The following is a 21,129-nucleotide window of genomic DNA, read 5'->3' as shown; positions in this document are numbered from 1 at the left end:
TGTGAGTATTTCGAAATAAATGTTTTGTTTTTTAAATTAATTGAATAGTTGTGGCTATGAGGAACCTCGTGGAAGCCATTTAATATCAAATATGTACTTAACGTTTCAATGGATTTGATGTTAAAGAAGAAACTGTAAATAAATCACTAATATTAGTTATAATATAGTAGTTTTAAAGATTTTGAGCTTTAAAAACAATTATGTCATCTGAAATTTTAAATCTGCCTTTAACTTGTGGTAAAAAAATGCATGGGAATATGGAGCTTCTTAATGTGTAAAAAAGTATAAGTGCAGGGATTGATTCTAAATCATAATTATAATTTGTGCAAGAACTCACATTTTTTTTAAAAAAAATTCAGAATATTTTTGTGTTTGTCATTTGTTGTAAAATGTACTTATTAGGTATTTTCGGGCTTATTTAAGGGGACACTGGTCCAAAATTAAAAAAGTAGGAGAAGAAAGCGAAAGGAAACCTAGTTTAAACCTCTAATTAAAAAAAAAGGCGGGCACAAAACTATAGTAAAAAAAAAACAAACAAGCAAAAAACCTTACTGCTCTATGTATAAATAACTATTTTATGACATAAAAAGACGATGGTTAATTTTTTAATGAATTATTATAATATTATTTTTTAAAATATCAAATGTCACATAAAAATGTTTCGTTTAAAAAAAGTTTGGGGGCTTTTCTTTTGAAGACAAGTTTTCCCACTTCCTACCTGGCGTGCGTAGCTTGACGTAGCTCACTGCCAGTTGGTCAGGGGGGCTCGTGAGTGCAGTTCGTTCTGCTGTCCAGGCGGCTGCGCGTGCTGCCGTGCTCGGCTGCAGTATATAAAGGCGGTCAGCCGTCAAAGCCCACACAGCCGCTCTCAGCGTTACGTTTTTTTTTTAAATTTATTATCACGCCGGAGTAGTTAGACTCTCCTTTTCACCGCCGGCATCCGCGTCCTCTCAGTACCCGGAGGAGAGGGGGTCCAGCGCGGCGTGACACCGCGAGGAGCGACCAGCATGGACCCCCAAGCGAAGGATCGCACCAGCCCGGCGGCGGGGGGCTTAAGCGGGCGCCCGGCCTCTCTCGGAGCTGACGGGGGTGACTCGGAGTCCGGAGCCGGCTCGGAGGAGGCTGCCGTGGGCTGCTGCAGCGACACGTTCAGTAGCCTGCCTGACATGGAGCAAGAGACTCTGGAGGAGAAATTAAGGGGACTGGCGTTCAGAAAACAGACGTCGTATCGGTGAGTGGGATAGCTGGGAGGATGCTGGGGAAGGATACTGGTTCGAGAAGGATATGTTTGTGCATTTATTATGTCTTTGCGCCTATACTTCACTCTCCTCGTGCTTAAGTTACACGTTAAAGGCTAAAGCTGCTGCAAGAATTACACCCATGCTAGCTAAATCTTGTAAACATAAACACACACTGAGTGGTGCATACTTCAGCTCATAGCTGAAAAGCTAAATTCTCACATGTCATAGTTATGATAACCCTGCCTTGTCCCAGGCTGTGCTCACCATGCTGCTGTTGACAGCCCCAGCACTGATATGCGCACAAAAGCCAGGGCATTTTAGCCCCATCAGTGAGGGATAAAAACAATTTTACATACACAACAATGTGTGCATGTCCCTGTGGTGCTGGAACAGTGTGGAGGAGGGGGAGGGAGTGAAGCTGTATTGATTTGTGGTGTGTGTGTGCGTGCGTGTGTGCGTGCGTGCGTGAATGCCAGCAGCATCCTGACACCCCAGTGTGACTGGCAGCTGCAGTTGATAGTGAAAACTGGCCAGATCCCAAGTCCACACGTTCACACAGTCTATCTGTCTGTCTTTCTGTCTAGGCTTTGTGTTTATGTGTCTGCTGGAAATGATCTGTAGTTGGGGGTCAAATCAATCATTTCAGCTTGTTTGTGTTCGACTAACTTGTTTGTGTCTGATTTGGGGCAGTGTGATAAAGTGAAGTATAATTTTTACCATCAGCACTATTAAATCTTTGCTTGGGAAAATTGATAAGAAAGGGTCACGACCTCTAATCTGGTGACTCTGTGCTTGTATGTACTGATTTGTGTCATGAAATTAATATTTTTCACTTTCAGATGTCGATGGCGTTCACATTTTGAATGTGGGAGGGTTTGCAGGAGAGGTTGAGTGAGTCATTTTGCAACTTGCACTGTCGACCTCACTTTGACTCGTAGATTTTAATCATCAAGTAAAAATGACTCTGTTTAGGGATTAAAAACTACTTGGTTAGATTGAAGGTCACAAAACAGCTTGGTCAATAAAACCTACTTTGATCAGTTAAGGGAATAAAATCTACTCTGATTAGAAAAATATCATGTTTTTGGGTGAAAACACACCGATTGCCACTTCTTTTTCTTGGTTTCCATGGTGAGACATCCCCTCCTATTGAAATTCATTCATTTTAAAGTTGTAAATCACATTTGGTCTTCGTCAACACAAAGAATAAAAACTGTAAATTAAAAATTATGGCTGCATTTGATAAATTATTTCTTTTTAAACCTGGGTGGAGGGTGGGGGTGCAGGATAATTACTGTAAGCCTTTTATTGCCCCAGTAATTAATGACCCAGTCAGATTAAATATTCCCCATGTAAACACATTACAGTTGAATAAACCATTCCTTTTTTTTTTTTTGAGGAATGCAATTCATCTCATTTTAAAAAGTGCTGGTACATTATAATAATCCTATTACAATCCATTCGACAGATGATAATTACCCATTTTGTTGTTGTTGTTGTTTGGAGTGTGCATGATCTTTTTAAACAGTGTAAGGCAAAGACAACAGAGACTCACAACTCCTTTGTGTTTATTGTGTCATCATTTACGGAGTCTCTGTTCCGAGGGGAAACCATCTTTGGTTAAGTGAGGTTTCCAGGAGATTGTGTTTCCTGGGGAGTGCCGCAGCTGGCTTGCCTTTTTCCAATTTTATGACTGCAGGAGTAGTTTGTTGTGATAAAAGTGTTGCCTCAGTAGAAAATGCAGCAGTAAACCGGAGCATTGATGGGTTTGGTACACTGAACATATCAAACCCTCGTCTGCTTTATGGACTCCGGAGGAAAGGATGACGTCATGTGAAGAATCGTGTTCAGCCAGCAGAAGTCTTAGTTGGCAGAAGTTGTGTTATTATTATGTGATAGTCAAGGAAGTGGTGGTGTTTGATTATTTGCTCGACATGGATCCATTTTATTGCACTTAACTGAGTCAAATATAGCGAGTCAAATGTTCATAAGTAGTACTTTTTTTAAAAATGGTGTTTCTCCAGACATTTTGTGCCTGTGAGGAAGAGTCAGTATTTGAGATTTATTGTTCTGTAAAACAGTTCAGAGCTTGATCGGAACTATTTTAAGTCACACTTTTGGCTTCCAGTGATTATGAAAACAATTACCCCATGGTAACCAATGGTTGCGAGGGAAAGATTGGTTGGGGAGTGTTTGCGGGAGGTTGCTTGCTCTCGCTGGGTGAAAGTGGTGCACCCAAAACCTTCTTACGTTTGCTTTGGTTGCTCCTAGATAGCAGTGATTAACTTTTACTTTGAAGGTTTCCCTTTTTCGTCGCCGATTTTTTTTGGTTTCACTACTGCAGTTAGTGAGGGTTTACAGATGCAGTGGTGTCTTCTGTGGAAACTAAAGGTGAATGTGATAATCTGATTGCGACTAAAGAAAGCTCAGGGAGGTTTTTGATGTTATCACCATTTTTTTTGGACCAGTTTAACCTAGCAACAACTGGTCAGAGAATAAACGTTTCCCCTAGGGACCAGCAGTTTCTGACTCTTCTCTAGGCCCGTGTAATTGACCAACTTGCTCGCTGTTAGGTTCAGCTCTAGCTGAGATGACTTCGATAGGTAAAACCCAGCAGTTTCCATAGAAGAACCTGTGGAAGAACCACTACTTGCTGCTTTTTGTCTCCAGATCTCTCAGGACCCATTGAACTGGCCTGCTTTAAGTGATGCACAGCAGCTGGCTGTTGTCTTGGCAAAGGTGATAAGATCCCAACAATTTAAATGTGAGACAGTTTAGTTTAGTAAATACACAATTTTCCATAGCCTGTGAGTAATTCTGATCATAATTTTTGCCAAAAATAAGGAGTTCCTACTCTCATTAAGTAATGACCTGTGGTCTGCCATACTACACCAAAATAAGGTGGTGTAGTCCAAGGAGCTGGCGATTGTTTAATTTAAAAATGCAACATTTTTTTACGTAAAAAGAAATGGGAACAATTTAACTGTGTTTTTATTAGGTTATTAGGCATTAGTTACCCTGTTTTCATCTGGTTAATATACTAATACAGTTAGTTTATACAACAGGAACAACTGACGAGTACTTGTAAGGTTATCTTGTGTTTTATAAATGCCGATACCCTTAAAACCTGTCATTCATCAACAGATAGTTGTTGGTGTGAGATGAAATTTTGGCAAGTGTGATTGCTCTTTTATGATGATTATCAGACACTTGGCTCAAACTTGATTGAGTAATGCAACTAGAAACCAGAAGATTTACCCAAACTCTGGCCTAGATATTCTACATATATAGAAATGCAGATTTCTCTGTATAGAGATTAATATATACCGAGTATATTGGAATATTACACCGGAATTGAGAGTAAAAGTTCTGGGAGGAAAGTGGAATGACAAAAGATGAACCAAATAATGACCTTGTCCACCCTGTCCCTTTATAGCTGCTTCCAGTAGCTGTATTCAGTGCTCATAAACTGTAAATGGCCTCACTGGAATCCCTAGTTGGATTATTTTTGTTTGCAAAGCAGAGAATTTGGCTCATGTTACTCAGCCACTGTTTGCTACTGTGCACCGAGTATTTCAGAGAAGAAGAATGTGGAAATGAAATGCCAGATGGTTAGAAAACCTGCCATTTTTTTTCTTTTTCTTTTTCTTTTTTTTAGTTAATGAACAACTTATACTGTGTATATGGTACTCTTTGCTGGAATTTCACTTATTCCCTAGCATGATGTTCTTTTGTCACATCTGAAGTTAGAACAGTTTGTTTCTTTATTGTATTTCTAATCCACCGCAGTATGTCGGTCGTATGTTTGGACTGGAAGAATACAGTCTGGTATATTTAATTACGCCAAATAAATCTGCCTTGTTCTATCAACACGACAAAGGCAGATTGGCACGGCGGTTAACGTGGCGTGTCTTGGGTTGTTCGGACCTTTGACCTTATTGGATGAGGCTATGATTAATCTGTGAATTTTCTGCTTCGTGGAATCAGCCATGATGTGCAGGAAATGGAATTAGCCGGTCAGGGGAGATGGTTTGTAAGAAGGTGGTTTACATAGCTTTGAAGTGGCCAATGCCAAGAAGTGAATTACCATATGTGGCAATATGAAAGAGCTGAGAAATTATGCTGTTGAACATCAAAGCCAGCGTGTGTGTGAGTGTATGTGAGGAGCTGTGGTATTGTGTGTTTATGGCAGCATGAGGCACGTGTAACTTATCTGCCAGACATTCGTCACACTTTGTCTGTGTGTGTGTGTGTGAGTGTGTGTGTGTGTTCCCAGAATGCTGTCCCTCCTTTTATCTATTCTTAGATGTCTCACCCATCTGCCTGCATGACAGCCCTTCCTCTGTCAAAAGACAGCGGCTTTGTGTGTGTCTGTGTAGTCAGTGCACCGGTTGGTTTGTAAGACATTACTTTAATTAGCTAGTCAGTCAGCCGGCTGGACACTCAATCTGTAAGTGAGTCAGTGACATGTTTCTCCAACCACTTCCTGGTTATCTGTGACAGGCAGTTGGTCAGCGTTGCATTTATAGATTTTTTGGATTATCTAGCTGTCAACACAGTTGGCATTAGAGCTCATAAAATTATATAAACCCGCTACAGTTCCCACAACCCATAAAGCAGAGCCTTAGCAGAGCGGCAGTTGTGCTCATAGCAGCGAAATGAGACTCTATCTCCTCTGTCCTGACCTCACAATGACCCCACTCCATCCCTGTGCACTCTTTCTGAAGTCCTAATGTACCCCAAAGCCCATATATACATGCCTACAATATTTGCAGTCTTCCTGGAACACTTTATTAATTATGCCACAACTGACTGATAGCCACATTGAGATTAGATTTAATTGCAACTTAGAGCTGCATCATAGTTGAAATACGTAGTGGGAGATATGTATTGTAAGATGATGCCATTAGAGATGCTGGGGTTTTTCCCTGCACCATTAAAGAGGTGTTAGTCAGAGCCAAAGGACAGTAAGGGCAAAATGATTACTAGTTTTTTAATTATGCTTTTATTTATTCATATATAAACTATATATTTTTTCGAGTAGTCTACTCCCAAAGACTAATTCTCAGCCTGGAAAAATCCCTGGATATGTAACCCCTAATTATCCTCTGTTTCTGGCCAGCGGCATGTAAATGTTCTGTGTCTGAGGCTCACCAAAGAGCAAACAGAAAAGGCAAACCTGTATTATCTGCACAAGATAGCTATTATGTTATCTGGAATGACAGTTTTAATTTAATTTGTCCTTATTGTAACTTATGAGAACATTTGAGAGAGAACTCACTGATAAATCTGTGAAAAAAGAGCACTAAAGGATAAGATTTACAAATATGAATGGGGGAAATTGCCTCCGTGTATGCAAACAGTCTCCAGTACAGAAGAACGTCTGTGGTTTTGAAGAGAGGGGGTAAAATGGTACATACACAGATACATTCTGATGCTAAATCAGTGTCTGTGTTCACAAAACAATCTCTGTTTACTTTATTCTGCTGAACTTACAAAGTATCTACGAATTTCGCTCGTCTTTTGGTGGTCTCTGCGTGTTGTTTTTATATTCTTTAAATGACTTTAAAATAAAGTTTAGTATAGATTTGAATTTGTTGAAACTGTACTGGCTGATCTGAAGAGTTTTCATAATATATATATATATATATATATATATATATATATATATATATATATATATATATATCCTATTTTTTTTTGTCAGCCACCTCCTGTACATGGATGACATCAAGCTGTATGCCAAGAGTGAACGAGACATCGATTCACTGATCCACACTACCAGGCTATACAGCAATGACATTGGAATGTCGTTCGGACTGGAGAAGTGTAGTCGGATGGTAACAAAGAGAGGGAAGGTAGTCAGAACTGAGGGGATTGAACTACCAGAAGGCAACATTGCAGACATAGAGGACAGTTACAAGTACCTGGGGATCCCGCAGGCAAATGGGAACCATGAAGAGGCCGCTAGAAAGGCTGCAACCACCAAGTACCTGCAGAGGGTCAGGCAAGTCCTGAGGAGTCAGCTGAATGGTAAGAACAAGATCCGGGCCATCAACACGTACGCCCTGCCCGTGATCAGGTACCCTGCTGGGGTAATAAGCTGGCCAAAGGAGGAGATAGAAGCCACTGACATAAAGACAAGAAAGCTCCTGACCATGCATGGAGGGTTTCACCCCAAGTCCAGCACCCTGAGGCTGTACGCTAAGCGGAAGGAAGGGGGCCGGGGACTGGTGAGTGTCAGCACCACAGTCCAGGATGAGACAAGGAACATCCAAGAATACATTGGGAAGATGGCCCCAACTGACCGAGTGCTCAGTGAATACCTCAGGCAGCAGAAACCCAAGAAAGAGGAGGGAGACGAGGAACCATCATGGAAGGACAGGCCCCTGCACGGTATGTACCACCGGCAGATAGAGGAGGTGGCTGATATCCAGAAATCCTACCAGTGGCTGGACAAAGCTGGACTGAAAGACAGCACAGAGGCACTAATCATGGCAGCACAAGAACAAGCTCTGAGTACAAGATCCATAGAGGCTGGGGTCTATCACACCAGGCAAGACCCCAGGTGCAGGCTGTGTAAAGATGCCCCAGAGACTATCCAGCACATAACAGCAGGGTGCAAGATGCTAGCAGGCAAGGCATACATGGAACGCCATAACCAAGTGGCCGGCATAGTGTACAGGAACATCTGTGCCGAGTATAACCTAGAAGTCCCGAGGTCAAAATGGGAGATGCCCCCAAGGGTGGTGGAGAATGACCAAGCTAAGATCCTGTGGGACTTCCAGATACAGACAGACAAAATGGTGGTGGCTAACCAACCGGACATAGTGGTGGTAGACAAACAGAAGAAGACGGCCGTAGTGATCGATGTAGCGGTTCCCAATGACAGCAATATCAGGAAGAAGGAACACGAGAAGCTGGAGAAATACCAAGGGCTCAGAGAAGAGCTCGAGAGGATGTGGAGGGTGAAGGTAACGGTGGTCCCCGTGGTAATCGGAGCACTAGGTGCGGTGACTCCCAAGCTAGGCGAGTGGCTCCAGCAGATCCCGGGAACAACATCGGAGATCTCTGTCCAGAAGAGCGCAGTCCTGGGAACAGCTAAGATACTGCGCAGGACCCTCAAGCTCCCAGGCCTCTGGTAGAGGACCCGAGCTTGAAGGATAAACCGCCCGCAGGGGCGTGCTGGGTGTTTTATATATATATATATATATATATATATATTAGGGGTGCAACGATATTCGTATCGATATTGAACCGTTCGATACAGTGCTTTCGGTTCGGTACGCATATGTATCGAACAATACAACATTTGTAATTTATTTTATCAATTTTCCTTCTGACGATGCTGTCTGTGTTGAGCGCTCAGTGAATCTGCGTTCGACTACTCCGCCTAGGCTGCACTGTCGAGCGCAGATCCACTGAGCGCTCAACACAGACAGCATAGTCAGGAGGAAGAGCACAGGGCAAGCTAGCGAGACAGAAGTTAAGCTCTCAGCAACATGGACCTCCCCCACTCTCATTCAGATCTGGCGTTTGGAATTATTTTGGTTTTCATGTGACGTATGACCCTGAAGGTAAGCGAGTCATGGACTAAAGTAAAACAGTATGTTGGATGTGCCATGCAATGCTCAATTACATTGGTGTGAACTAGTGTGTTAGCGCAGTTAGCTCGTTAAGGTGTTGGCCGTCTAGCCCCACGCACGGGGCGATCGGCGGTAGCTCATTAACGGAGATTTGCCGTGTTGTGGCGTTAAGGTCATTTCAACGAGATTAACCTGAAAGCACTAGTGGGAACACAACGAATATGACTGCACATTTACGCCGACATCATCCTAGTGCAAAGACAAAAACAACAAGCATGCTACTAACTTTAGCCGAGTCATTTAGACAGCTGTTAGCACATGATTCTCCTTATGCTGCTGAGAATATAGCCCAGAAGAAGCGGATAGTATAGCTTTTATTTTGGAAAGAGACATTTCTCTGTAATAAACTCTCTTTTCCAAAGATGAGTGATTCCTCAATCAGATACAGGGCTTGCAATATCGCTAGCCCGACGTCCCGGAGCTAGCGATTTTTTCAGTCGGGCTACCAAAATCTATCTCTTCCCTGCCCGTCGGGCTATTGTAGGAAAAATATATGTCAATGCTTTTGCATTCTTTCAGAAATGTAGCTGGGTAATTATGTCATTGGCATCGGTGAGCCACTGTCAATATGTGACATATTGAAGTCGCGTTTGAATTTGCGCTTGTTTTTTTGCTTTCACTTTGCAATAGTGCGAACTGTGTATAGAGAGCGACAGCACTGATCTGTGAGTGATGATAATTTGTGCACCAATTCCTCTGACATTGTCTTATTAATCGTTAGCTTACTATGCAAACATGACAAGTGAAATCTCCTGCAGCTTAAACATGTGAGAGGTTGATCGCGCAGAGAATCGCTGAGCTTATGTGAGTGCGCGTGTAAAAGCAGCAGGAGAAGTTATGACAAATCAGACTATAAGGCAAAAAGAAAGTGCAGCTTTATGGTTTCATGGACAAAATAATTTCTGTGGCTGCAATATGACGAGCTAAATAACCAGGGCTGCACATAAGTGGTCCGCAGGTGCGCATTCGCTGTCAAAATAAAAAACACGCACAAGGGTTAGGGTTAAATTTAAAAACTGTACTTTTGAGTTAAAATATATATTTATAATTTTAATAAATGACAAATTAAAAAGGCATGAACATTTTTTTTGTATCGAAAAAATATCGAACCGTGACACCAAAGTATCGAACCGAACCGTGAATTTTGTGTATCGTTGCACCCCTAATATATATATATATATATATATATATATATATATATATATATCAGAAACAAACAAAACAAAACAAATTATGCAATCAGTGAGGTTTTTGATTGTGTGTATTCTTTAAAAGGAAGGTACCGTATTTTCACGACCATAAGGCGCACTGTGCTAAAAGGCGCAGTCTCAGTTATGTGTGCCCTTACTGTATTTAACACACACATAAGGCGCACTGGACCATAGGGCGCATACAAGTACCGTATGCGTATTTAAAAATAAAGCGGGAGCAAACGTGAATTCGGTACCTTACTCACATTTCTATTGCCGGTAATCGTCATCATCAACAACAGACAAGCATACAAGTGTGCATATTTAAAAATAAAGCAGGAGCAAAACTGAGTTTGGTACTCACATTTTTATTACCAATAATCGTCATCATCAACAACACACAAGCATACAAGTGTGCGTATTTAAAAATAAAGCAGGAGCAAAACAAAGTTTAGTACTCACATTTTTATCATCAATCAAACCCATCGAAGTCCTCATCCTCTGTGTCTGAATTGAACAGCTGCGCTAAATCTCCATCACACATGCCAGGTTCACTGTCTTCACCGTCAGAGTCACTTTCCGTGCCGTGCGGCTCCTCGGAAACGATGCCGGCTTTTGCGAAAGCTCGAACAACAGTGCCAGCAGACATGTTAGCCCAAGCATCTACAATCCATTGGCAAATTGTGGCGTAACTCGCCCGGCGCTGCCTTCCACTCTTAGTGAAACTGTGGTCTCCACCGGTCATCCATCGCTCCCAGGCCGCTCGCAGCCTTACTTTGAACGGGCGGTTCACACCGATGTCCAGCGGTTGGAGCTCCTTTGTCAGGCCTCCCGGAATGACAGCAAGCTCACAGTTCATTTGCTTCACAAGTTTTTTCACATCGGCTGTGAGATGGGCACGCATAGAGTCACAGATCAACAGCGATGGTGATGCGTGGAAAAAACCACCTGGTCTCCTTACATACACCTCCCTCAGCCACTCCTTCATCATTTCCTCATCCATCCAGCCCTTTTCATTTGCCTTAATGATGATTTCTGCTGGAAACTTCTCTTTAGGCAAAGTCTTTCGCTTAAAAATCACCATAGGCGGCAGTTTCTGTCCATTAGCATGGCAGCCAAGCACAACAGTAAAAGAAGACTTTTCATACCCCGTTGTGCGTATCGCTACCGTGCTGGTCCCCTTCTTCTCCACAGTGTGACTCACCGGGATGTCAAAAGTGAGCGGGACCTCGTCCATGTTTGTGATGTGGCTGGGCTGGATGTTTTTGTCGCCGATGTGTTTGCTGCAGTAGGAGCGGAAGATGGCCAGCTTTTCCTTATAATCCGCTGGAAGTTGCTGCGCTACCGTAGTCCTGGTCCGGATGGAAAAATGGCACCGTTTCATGAAACGAAAGCACCAAGACGGACCTCCTTGGAAATGTTCAATGTTCATCTCTTCAGCAAGTGAAACCGCTTTTAGCCGAATGGTGACCGTCGAAACGCTTCTCCCGCTCGCTCTTTGCTCGATGATCCACCGCTCGAGTCTTTCCTCCAACTCGGGCCACCTCGCCTTATGTCCGCGGAAACTCAGCTGCGTTTTCTTGACCTGCCGGAGCTTGTTTTCCAGCTTCCTCCATTTGCGAACCATCGATTCGTTTATCTTAAATTCTCTCGCCGCTGCTCGATTTCCATGTTCCTCCGCGTAGCTGATGGCCTTCAGTTTAAACTGTGCTTCGTAAGCGTGTCTCTTTGCCATTTTCAGGGTTGTTAAAACAACGATGTCCTGCATAATGCACATACCTGTTCTTTTATACAGGTATGTGCGATTGTCCCGGTATATACGATCAACGCCCACACTTCACCCTTTAACGTTCTCATGGTGTTCTCTACTACGTCCTCCTTACAACACATAGGGCGCACTGCGCTATAGGGCGCGCCGTACTTTTTGAAGAAAATCTAAGCCTTTTAAGTGCGCCTTATGGTCGTGAAAATACGGGTAGTCAGAACTGAGGGGATTGAACTACCAGAAGGCAACATTGCAGACATAGAGGACAGTTACAAGTACTTGGGGATCCCACAGGCGAATGGGAACCATGAAGAGGCCGCTAGAAAAGCTGCAGCCACCAAGTACCTGCAGAGGGTCAGGCAAGTCCTGAGGAGTCAGCTGAATGGTAAGAACAAGATCCGGGCCATCAACACGTACGCCCTGCCCGTGATCAGGTACCCTGCTGGGGTAATAGGCTGGCCAAAGGAGGAGATAGAAGCCACTGACATAAAGACAAGAAAGCTCCTTACCATGCATGGAGGGTTTCACCCCAAATCCAGCACCCTGAGGCTGTACGCTAAGCGGAAGGAAGGGGGCCGGGGACTGGTGAGTGTCAGCACCACAGTCCAGGATGAGACAACGAACATCCAAGAATACATTAGGAAGATGGCCCCAACTGACCGAGTGCTCAGTGAATACCTCAGGCAGCAGAAACCCAAGAAAGAGGAGGGAGACGAGGAACCATCATGGAAGGACAGGCCCCTGCACGGTATGTACCACCGGCAGATAGAGGAGGTGGCTGATATCCAGAAATCCTACCAGTGGCTGGACAAAGCTGGACTGAAAGACAGCACAGAGGCACTAATCATGGCAGCACAAGAACAAGCTCTGAGCACAAGATCCATAGAGGCTGGGGTCTATCACACCAGGCAAGACCCCAGGTGCAGGCTGTGTAAAGATGCCCCAGAGACAATCCAGCACATAACAGCAGGGTGCAAGATGCTAGCAGGCAAGGCATACATGGAACGCCATAACCAAGTGGCCGGCATAGTGTACAGGAACATCTGTGCCGAGTATAACCTGGAAGTCCCGAGGTCAAAATGGGAGATGCCCCCAAGGGTGGTGGAGAATGACCGAGCTAAGATCCTGTGGGACTTCCAGATACAGACGGACAAAATGGTGGTGGCTAACCAACCGGACATAGTGGTGGTAGACAAACAGAAGAAGACGGCCGTAGTGATCGATGTAGCGGTTCCGAATGACAGCAATATCAGGAAGAAGGAACACGAGAAGCTGGAGAAATACCAAGGGCTCAGAGAAGAGCTCGAGAGGATGTGGAGGGTGAAGGTAACGGTGGTCCCCGTGGTAATCGGAGCACTAGGTGCGGTGACTCCCAAGCTAGGCGAGTGGCTCCAGCAGATCCCGGGAACAACATCGGAGATCTCTGTCCAGAAGAGCGCAGTCCTGGGAACAGCTAAGATACTGCGCAGGACCCTCAAGCTCCCAGGCCTCTGGTAGAGGACCCGAGCTTGAAGGATAAACCGCCCGCAGGGGCGTGCTGGGTGTTTTATATATATATATATACACATATAAATAAAATAAAAGTCTGATGTGCCTGCCTTGTGCTGCATTTTTGGTATGATTATATTCAGCTGATTAAAGGAGTAGGCAGTTGAAAAATTCTATAAAAACAAGTCTTCAGGGTGCCACTGTAGCTCACCTGGTTGATTGGGGAACCCATGGGGGCAGGGGGCCCTGGGGTCGAGTCCACCCTGGACCATTTCCTGCATATCATTCCCTCGCACTCTCTTCCTGTGTTTCTGTCTGCTCTCTACCATTCTGTTAAAAAAAATCAAGGCTAAAAATACCCCCAGAATCTACTGTTTGTATCCCAGCTGTCAAATGCTTCCCCTGGCACCTTCTTTGACTCCAGGATGTCATCGCTAACAAGAAGCCGACAACGCTGAATCACACATTATTTGACAACCACCTAAGACTTCGAGTCTGTAGCTGATGAACCAGCTATCTGGCCGTGATCTCTGACTTTGCAGGCAAAGAAAATGCCAGCGTGACCTGTTTGCCCCGAAGCAAAAATACAAAGAAACAAACACTCTGTTTCATCACCCCAGCTTTACCGTGTGGTGAGATTTTTACCGCCGCCTTTTTGGGAATTGTTGCTGAAACAAACCGCCACAGGACAGGATGTTGCAACGCTATCCTTCCGCTATTTACGGCCCACTTTACAAACGGCATATCACAATAAGTGCATGTCTGCAGTCCAGGATATACTCCGGGTTTCACGTCCACTGGCTGACTGCGAGGTGGTGTATGAGAGGGATGGAGAGAAAAGGCTGGCGAGGCACACACAAATGCAGGAGGAGAGAGGAAAAAAACATAAAAAGATACGAGTGTATCTCATGTTGCTACTGCTGTGTACCACCTGCGGGGGTAAACAGTGATCAAAGGCCTTTCATCATCTGATACTGCCAGAATATAAAACTCTATTCAGCCTTCAATTAGGACAGAATACAGAGGGGAGAGGGGGAAAGGAGGGGTAAAAAATGGCTATAGAGGGGAAGAGAAATGGGCAAATGTTTGATACAGAGTCAGAGGTATATATCGTTAGCTTCATAGCATAATTGCCTAAGTCATTTGACTAAGTCAATGACTTAGGCACTTATGCTATGAAGCTAACGATATGAAAGAGGAGGAAGCAGGAAAAAGAGAGAATTAGTGGCAGTGGCATATTATAGGACAATTATTTTATTACCCAGTGGAGAAGTGACATTAGGCGGAGTAATAAAAGTTAACTCGCTCTTAAAATAAAACAAGCCCGGTGACTTGAATGAAGCTGTCTTCTGGTGTAAGAGTAAGGCATTTAAGGTCCCTGATATATTTATAACCAGCGGAGCTCCTGCTGCTGCTTATGTGCTGAAATCTTGGTTTCTTCCTTCAAGCTTTAAATTCTGTTATCATTAACCTGTCATTCTTTTTAAATTAAACTTAAAAAAAAGATGTGAGTTTGCAGTAGAAAAAGCATGTTTGATTTTCCAAATGTACTTACCCGGAGCTCCTGAAGGCACTCGTGAATTTTTAACTTTCTGATTTTTGTGTCTGCAGTTGTTTTCTATGGACGATGCACACGGTCAGCAGCCTGAAACGGCCTAAAGGAAAGAGATATTTATGAGTTAGAAACCTTTAATGTCATTCTACTTACAGTAATTGTAAAACAGAGCAATACATCCCAGTGCAGTTCAATAGCATTGGCTTTCTCTGGGGAAATTAAATGGGAAAGGCCAAAACAGAAGAAATACCTTGCATGCAGTAAGGGCGGCATTTAATAAGCTACAAAACACATGGGCACACATAATTTTTAATGACATTTTTACAATTTAATGCATTCAGGAAAAGGAAAACTGTTTTGTCAAATTTTGACAGGAATGTAGATGTTATTAATTTTGCTGTTATGTCCTTAATTTATCTACCTACAAGTCTCACTGAGAGACGATCAGACATCAAAAATTAATGTTTTGGTGACGCTTTAGTGTGTTACTCTGGAAAAATGTCGGCCTGTTTTGGCTGGTTTTTCACTTTAGTGTTGGTTTAGTAATGGTTCTCAAAATATGGCGTGTGGACAGTAAGAAGAAAAACTATAAAACTATAATTACTATACGTATCAAAACATCCAAAGGAGATGATGCTTTTGGGTTGACCTTCACTTTTAGATCAGTTTCTATTCTGAATGATTGCTAAAAATTCTGGAGTATGGTGCATGAACCATTTTTGTGCAGAAAATGAACTCGAAATTACTCTTACATGATCCGCACTGTATGAGTGCTTCTGACGTTAGTGAGCCTTTGACTCTCCTGAGGTTTCCATTTTTAGTTTTAGTGAAATGGTCTCAGCAAGTGCTATGTGGGTGTAACAGCAGAAGGACCTATTATTTTATATGTAATATATATGTCCGTGTTTGCTAATACAGCACACTTCTCCTTCTGCGTTACCTCTCATGGCTAAAGTGAATGACAGACAAGATCAATAAGAAATAAATAAAGAAATGTAAAACAACGGTAGCCACTGTGATGTCGCCTGCTTTTGAAGACATCTCCATTGTAACTTTTGGAAAGTAGACATCATCAGCGGGAGGTAGATCTGAGAAGCCAATGAACGCTGCATGCTTATTGGCTTGTAGCCCATTAGTCATCTCTGGTAAAGCATATTCCTGTTTATTGTCATTATGATCACAAGTGGTAACCTTGACCTACAAAGTAAACATTATGTTGCACTCAGTAAGACTTGGAACTGGTACTTGAAGACATAAAGTCAGCAGGAAAGTGTTTAGTAAAAGGTAGAGCTCAACTGAGGCAAATGCTGTTTTCCCATAGAAGGGTTGGTGTGACAGAAGAGGATGCTAGGGACAGCCTGAGATGGGAGTATAAATATCCAGGATCTGTATCCAAAGTTTGCCAGACTGATCTTGATCTGTGTGAAATAGTTTAGGATGAAACCAAATGAACACATCTATTTAACAACAAAAAAAAAAAAATCAGGAAGGAGAACAGAGCTCATCTGATAGGCCTGTGTGGGTTAGCCTAACAATAAAGGTTTGGGATCACTGCTCTATAGCGTAAAGCAAGAAAGACCTGATCCCGAATGTTCTATACAACCAGTGTAGGAGCTGGTTTTGTAGTGCAGTATGTGTTAAATTCAGTGGAACGTTTGGCTCAGAGTCCAGGCAGCTTAAAGACACTCATGCATTTTTAAGCAGACGATCACAGCACCAATTGTTGATGAAATACAAGGCTCAGTGACACAATTTTCCCTCTCTCCTCTCATCCTCACAACGGATGAACAGATATACATGCATATTTATGATTTCTCCTCTTGTTAGGAAGCAGAGGAGGAGGGAGAGTAAGCTGTAAGGTAGACGAGATAAAAACAGAAGAACATATAGGATTTTTGTAAGATTAAACCAGTCTCAGTGCTATGAAGCTGCAGTTTTCTTTTAATCCACAGTCCTGATTTCTCAAAGTTGATTATATAATTCATTTGGGGGTAAAAAGACATTTTATGGGACTGAACACTTCGAGTGTGAGGCATGAAGTGTTCAAGACATAGTTAAAGCTATTTATATGTCCAAGGCACCTGAACCCAAAATTTTGAATGTAAGATTAAATACTGACGCCATTATGCCATTTCCAGGCATTATACTTTTTCAAACTCTTCCTGGGGATTTTAAGGGGTCAGCTTTGTATTTGGTCAGTGTAGATGGCACAGCTTCGTCATGCTAAATTTGGAGGCTTTTCAGTTTTTGTTGAAGGGCGTGTCTGTGGCCCAATGGGCAACAGCAAATGACATGTTGCACTTACAGCTTCAAGCTGGTTGACTGAAGCCATCTAAAAGTTGGTCAGGAAAGTCAAAAGGGAGTTGGTGTTACTTTATTTTGAAAACCGTGAGCTTTTACCAAATGTGTGACCATGGCGGCATGGAGAATTCGATGTTTTGCAATGGAAAACAAAATTGAACTCAAACACCCAAACTTCTCGTTTGATGAGAGCTACAGAGCAACACAAGCACAATAAGATAATTTTGTATACTGGTACTGGTATACTGGTAATGGTGTTAGCCTAACCTGTGGATGGACTACATCAAAGGTTAGGCTGTTCATACAGATTGAGCACAGAAGTCAAGGAAGAGTCAAAGGCACCTTCACAAGATAAAGGGGGGAGAGCTAGGGAAATGCTTGTGAGACTATAATGATATCATTACATCAAGAATCCAAACTCAATAATATTATATAAAAAAACAAAAAAACCCTCATCGCCAGACTAACCACAAAGTCAAAATAGGAGCCAAAACTCAATAATATCAAGCAAGAACCCAAAAATATTCTTTCTTTTTTAGCCATCTCTCTCCTGATTGGCTGCTACTCGCAAACAGAAAGGTTGAACAGAAAGTGGGAGGGGCTAGAAGAGCGTAATTGGAGTATTTGAAGTAGAAATAGCCTGAAATAATTTATTTATTAATTTTTCTTAAGCACAAATTCTGTGCCGAAGGGATTCTGCTTCATTTTCCAGAATAATGAGTGTGTTTATGTTAGTGTATGTTATTCATCGTGATGTGTAGGGTTTCTCTGCTCACTGACTCAGTCTCCTTTTATTTCTATACATATTATAGACGGTGTTATTCGGAGGTGTTGGTACAACCTTCGCTACCTTCACTGAGTAATGCTGTTCTAGTTGTCTGGTGGTGTGTTTGTGTGTGCTTATGCATATCAATCATTTTCTTGCTAAGAGGAAGAAGAAGAGTGATGACATCTTTTTTTGGAACAGTGGGATTTCTGGCTTATCTCGCTCTCTTTTCCTAGCCTTTTCAGGAGTGTTTGAGAGTGACTGGGTGTCTCTATGTGTGTGTGTGTTGGGGGTTATTTTGCCCATAATGCAGTGTGCCGAGGCATTAAGGGGGATTGGCTGACAGGAGCCGCTCCTTATTAGTCGTCTGCCTGGCTGTAAGAGGCTTTTCCCACTTGGAAACGGGGCTGAAAAAAAGAGGGCAAAAGGCGAAACAGACGAAAAAAAGGGAAGTAGATCTTCTTAGTGTACTAGAGAAGAGAAACCATGACGTGTTGCAAGATTAGTCAATTAACTTCCTTCCCTCACTAGGTGATTGTGACAGGAGTTTTCTGCGACAGTTAGTGTGACGTGTGTAGCCTGTTGTGACCTGCTATTTGTTAAAAATGACTACCCACACTGATCATCAGAGAAGTAGTCTCTCATCTATCATGCCGCAAATGATGTAGTAGAAGAAATTGTGTCCTTTATGGCCACAGAAAGTGGCCTGATGATAATACAGTATAATGAGCAAAAAAGCAACAACATGGTAAGTAAATCAACAAAGGCAGGTCTGAAAACTGACTGGTGATGGCTGACCACATCAATGCAAGCAGAATGACTCCTAAATACACTGAATTCGCTGTAATGGAATGAAAGTCTGATGTGATTTAAAATAAAAGAAGAGGACAGCTTTCCCAACCTCTCTTCCGTGCCACTTTATGTAATTTATGTAGTGTAGCTGTCTGTTTACATTCCACAGATGTAGAGAGGCACAGCGTTGGACCTGCTTGTACATTTTGTCAAGAAATAACCACCATAAATTACACCTTCAGTTTCTGAAAATGTGTTTTGACATACTTAAACTTCCTTAGGTAGCTGTTAGTATAAGGTTTGAAACCCCTTTTCCATTAATACTTCATGGCATTGAATCAACAAGTTAATGGAAACTTTCCTAGCATTTGCTCCATATCGACATGATAGCATCGCAAAATTGCTGCAGATTTGCCCATGCACGTTTTGGATTGAGATCTGGTGATTGTGGTGGAAATTAGAGTACAGTGAACTCATTGTCAGGTTCAAAAAATCAGTTTCAGATGATTTGAGCTTTGTGACATGATGTGCTATCCTGCTGGAAGGAGCCATTAGAAAATGGGCACACTGTGCTCATGAAGGAATGGATATGATCAGCAACAAATTTCAGGTACATTGTGGTTTTTAATGAATGCTTAGTTGGTAATAAGAGTCCCAAAGACTAGAAAATGTCCCCCACATCATTGGAGCGCCACAACCAGCCTGAACCACTGATACAAGGCAGGATGGATCCCTGCTTTCATGACATCATTTTCATTTTGGTAAGCCTGTAAGCATCCAGTGTAGCCCATCTGCTTCAAAGTTTGACATGTTATGCATTAAGACATGTGGGGTTGAAATGGTACTGAGGGGCCAGAAATGTGCAGAAACTGTCCCCCGCACCACTATACCACCACCAGCAGCAAGAACTGTTAATACAAGGCTAATCGATTCAACATTTGTCCAGTTTGGTAAACCCATGTGAAACCTTAGCCTCAACTTCCTGTTCTTAGCTCATAGGGGTGGTACTCTGGTGGCCTTCTGCTGCTGTAGCCCATCTACTTCAGTTTGACATATTGTGCATTCAGAGATGCTCTTCTGCATACCTTGGTTGTAGCGAGTGGTTGTTGTTGCCTTCCCATCAGCTTAAAGCACTCTAAACTTTTCAGACCTCTGGTACCAACAAGACATTTTCAAATATTTTCTCTTTTTTAGACCATTATTTGTTGTTTATCTGTTTTACATGATCTGTCTATGGCTTTAATAGATTATTTTAAATACCTATAGGTAGATACCAGAAAGATGATTACATTCATCTGGATAAAGTACGTTCAGTGAGATACAAGCGGAATCAATTTTCTGTGATTACCTGGATGATTGAGCATGCATCAAGACTTATTGGTACATAGATATGCAGGTAATTACACCTAATGTCCACCTTCAAAAATAACTTGCAGTCTACACACTTATCTCACTTTTCTTAGATGAAATGCACACAATGATTAACATACTGTAGAGAAAAGCACTCAGAGTCCTCTATTTTTAAGTAAATTTGTGTGAATAAATTTCTCTTTCACTAATGTTGGATGGAAATAAAGAGAAAATCATTTTCATCACTCAACCCATTTTGTCATCAAAACACTTAACAGGCCATGACAGTTGTAGCTGCTGGGCTTTTATGTTTGTGACACTGATTGCTTTTGACTAGCTAATGAATTAATTATGACAGCCGAGGTCTTGCTTTGATCTATCAACTTATTACTAAATTTACACTAAAACTGGTTTGTTTGCACTGTTGGCATTCACCATTTAAAACAACCAAAGGTGCTCAGGATGGATCAGCATACATCTACATACCAACCATGTATGAATGTGGATAGACTGCTGGTTGAACGATTAGTTGCATAGACAGCTGACTGACTCGAATTACAAGCTGTTTAGCTGTTAGTGAGTGTTGTGAAATAGGCCGCACCTTATTAACCTTGATGCAGAAACCTTAATTTTGTCAGTAAAAGGTATTTTATGACCCAGGAGGTGAGCTGGAAGATTTCCGGTTGGCGTGTTTCTCAGCTTTCCTGTTTGCCTGGATATAAGTTTGATTGTCTTGATTTGTCATATCAAATTGCATATTACCACCTTGCAATCACTTGGCGATGATCAGTTTTTTGCTATTATGTTCATGTTCATGTTTTGTTTTTTTTAAGTTTTCCTTATAGTTTAGTTTTTTTCCTTCTTTTTCCTCAGTCGAAGTGCCAAGAGTGGTGAGCCTAAACTAAACATGCCATGAAAACTTTGCAAACCTCTAACTTGTCATAGAGAACTGTCATGTCTGCAGCATGATAAGTGCATGTGGGCCATCATACTTCTGCTTTTGTTTTTTTGTTCTTTTGGCCACCCACTTCAACC

General features: G+C 42.3%; 1 protein-coding gene across 1 annotated transcript in view; it reads left to right on the top strand.

Moving 5' to 3' along the window:
- Positions 1-858: 858 nt before the first annotated feature.
- Positions 859-21,129, top strand: part of dgki (diacylglycerol kinase, iota) — a 107,561-nt gene continuing 87,290 nt past the window's right edge. Inside the window, exon 1 of the mRNA XM_085375704.1 lies at positions 859-1,231. Coding sequence (XP_085231830.1) covers positions 1,008-1,231 — 224 coding nt within the window. The 5' untranslated portion in view covers positions 859-1,007. The remainder of the gene's footprint in view (positions 1,232-21,129) is intronic.

Source organism: Diplotaxodon limnothrissa, linkage group LG17, assembly GCF_057381915.1.
Source record: "Diplotaxodon limnothrissa isolate DT_005_m linkage group LG17, D_limnothrissa_male_GT1.1, whole genome shotgun sequence".
NCBI classification, from domain to species: domain Eukaryota; kingdom Metazoa; phylum Chordata; class Actinopteri; order Cichliformes; family Cichlidae; genus Diplotaxodon; species Diplotaxodon limnothrissa.
Note: the sequence above shows the minus strand (reverse complement) of the source record. Positions and strands in the feature narration are given on the sequence as shown.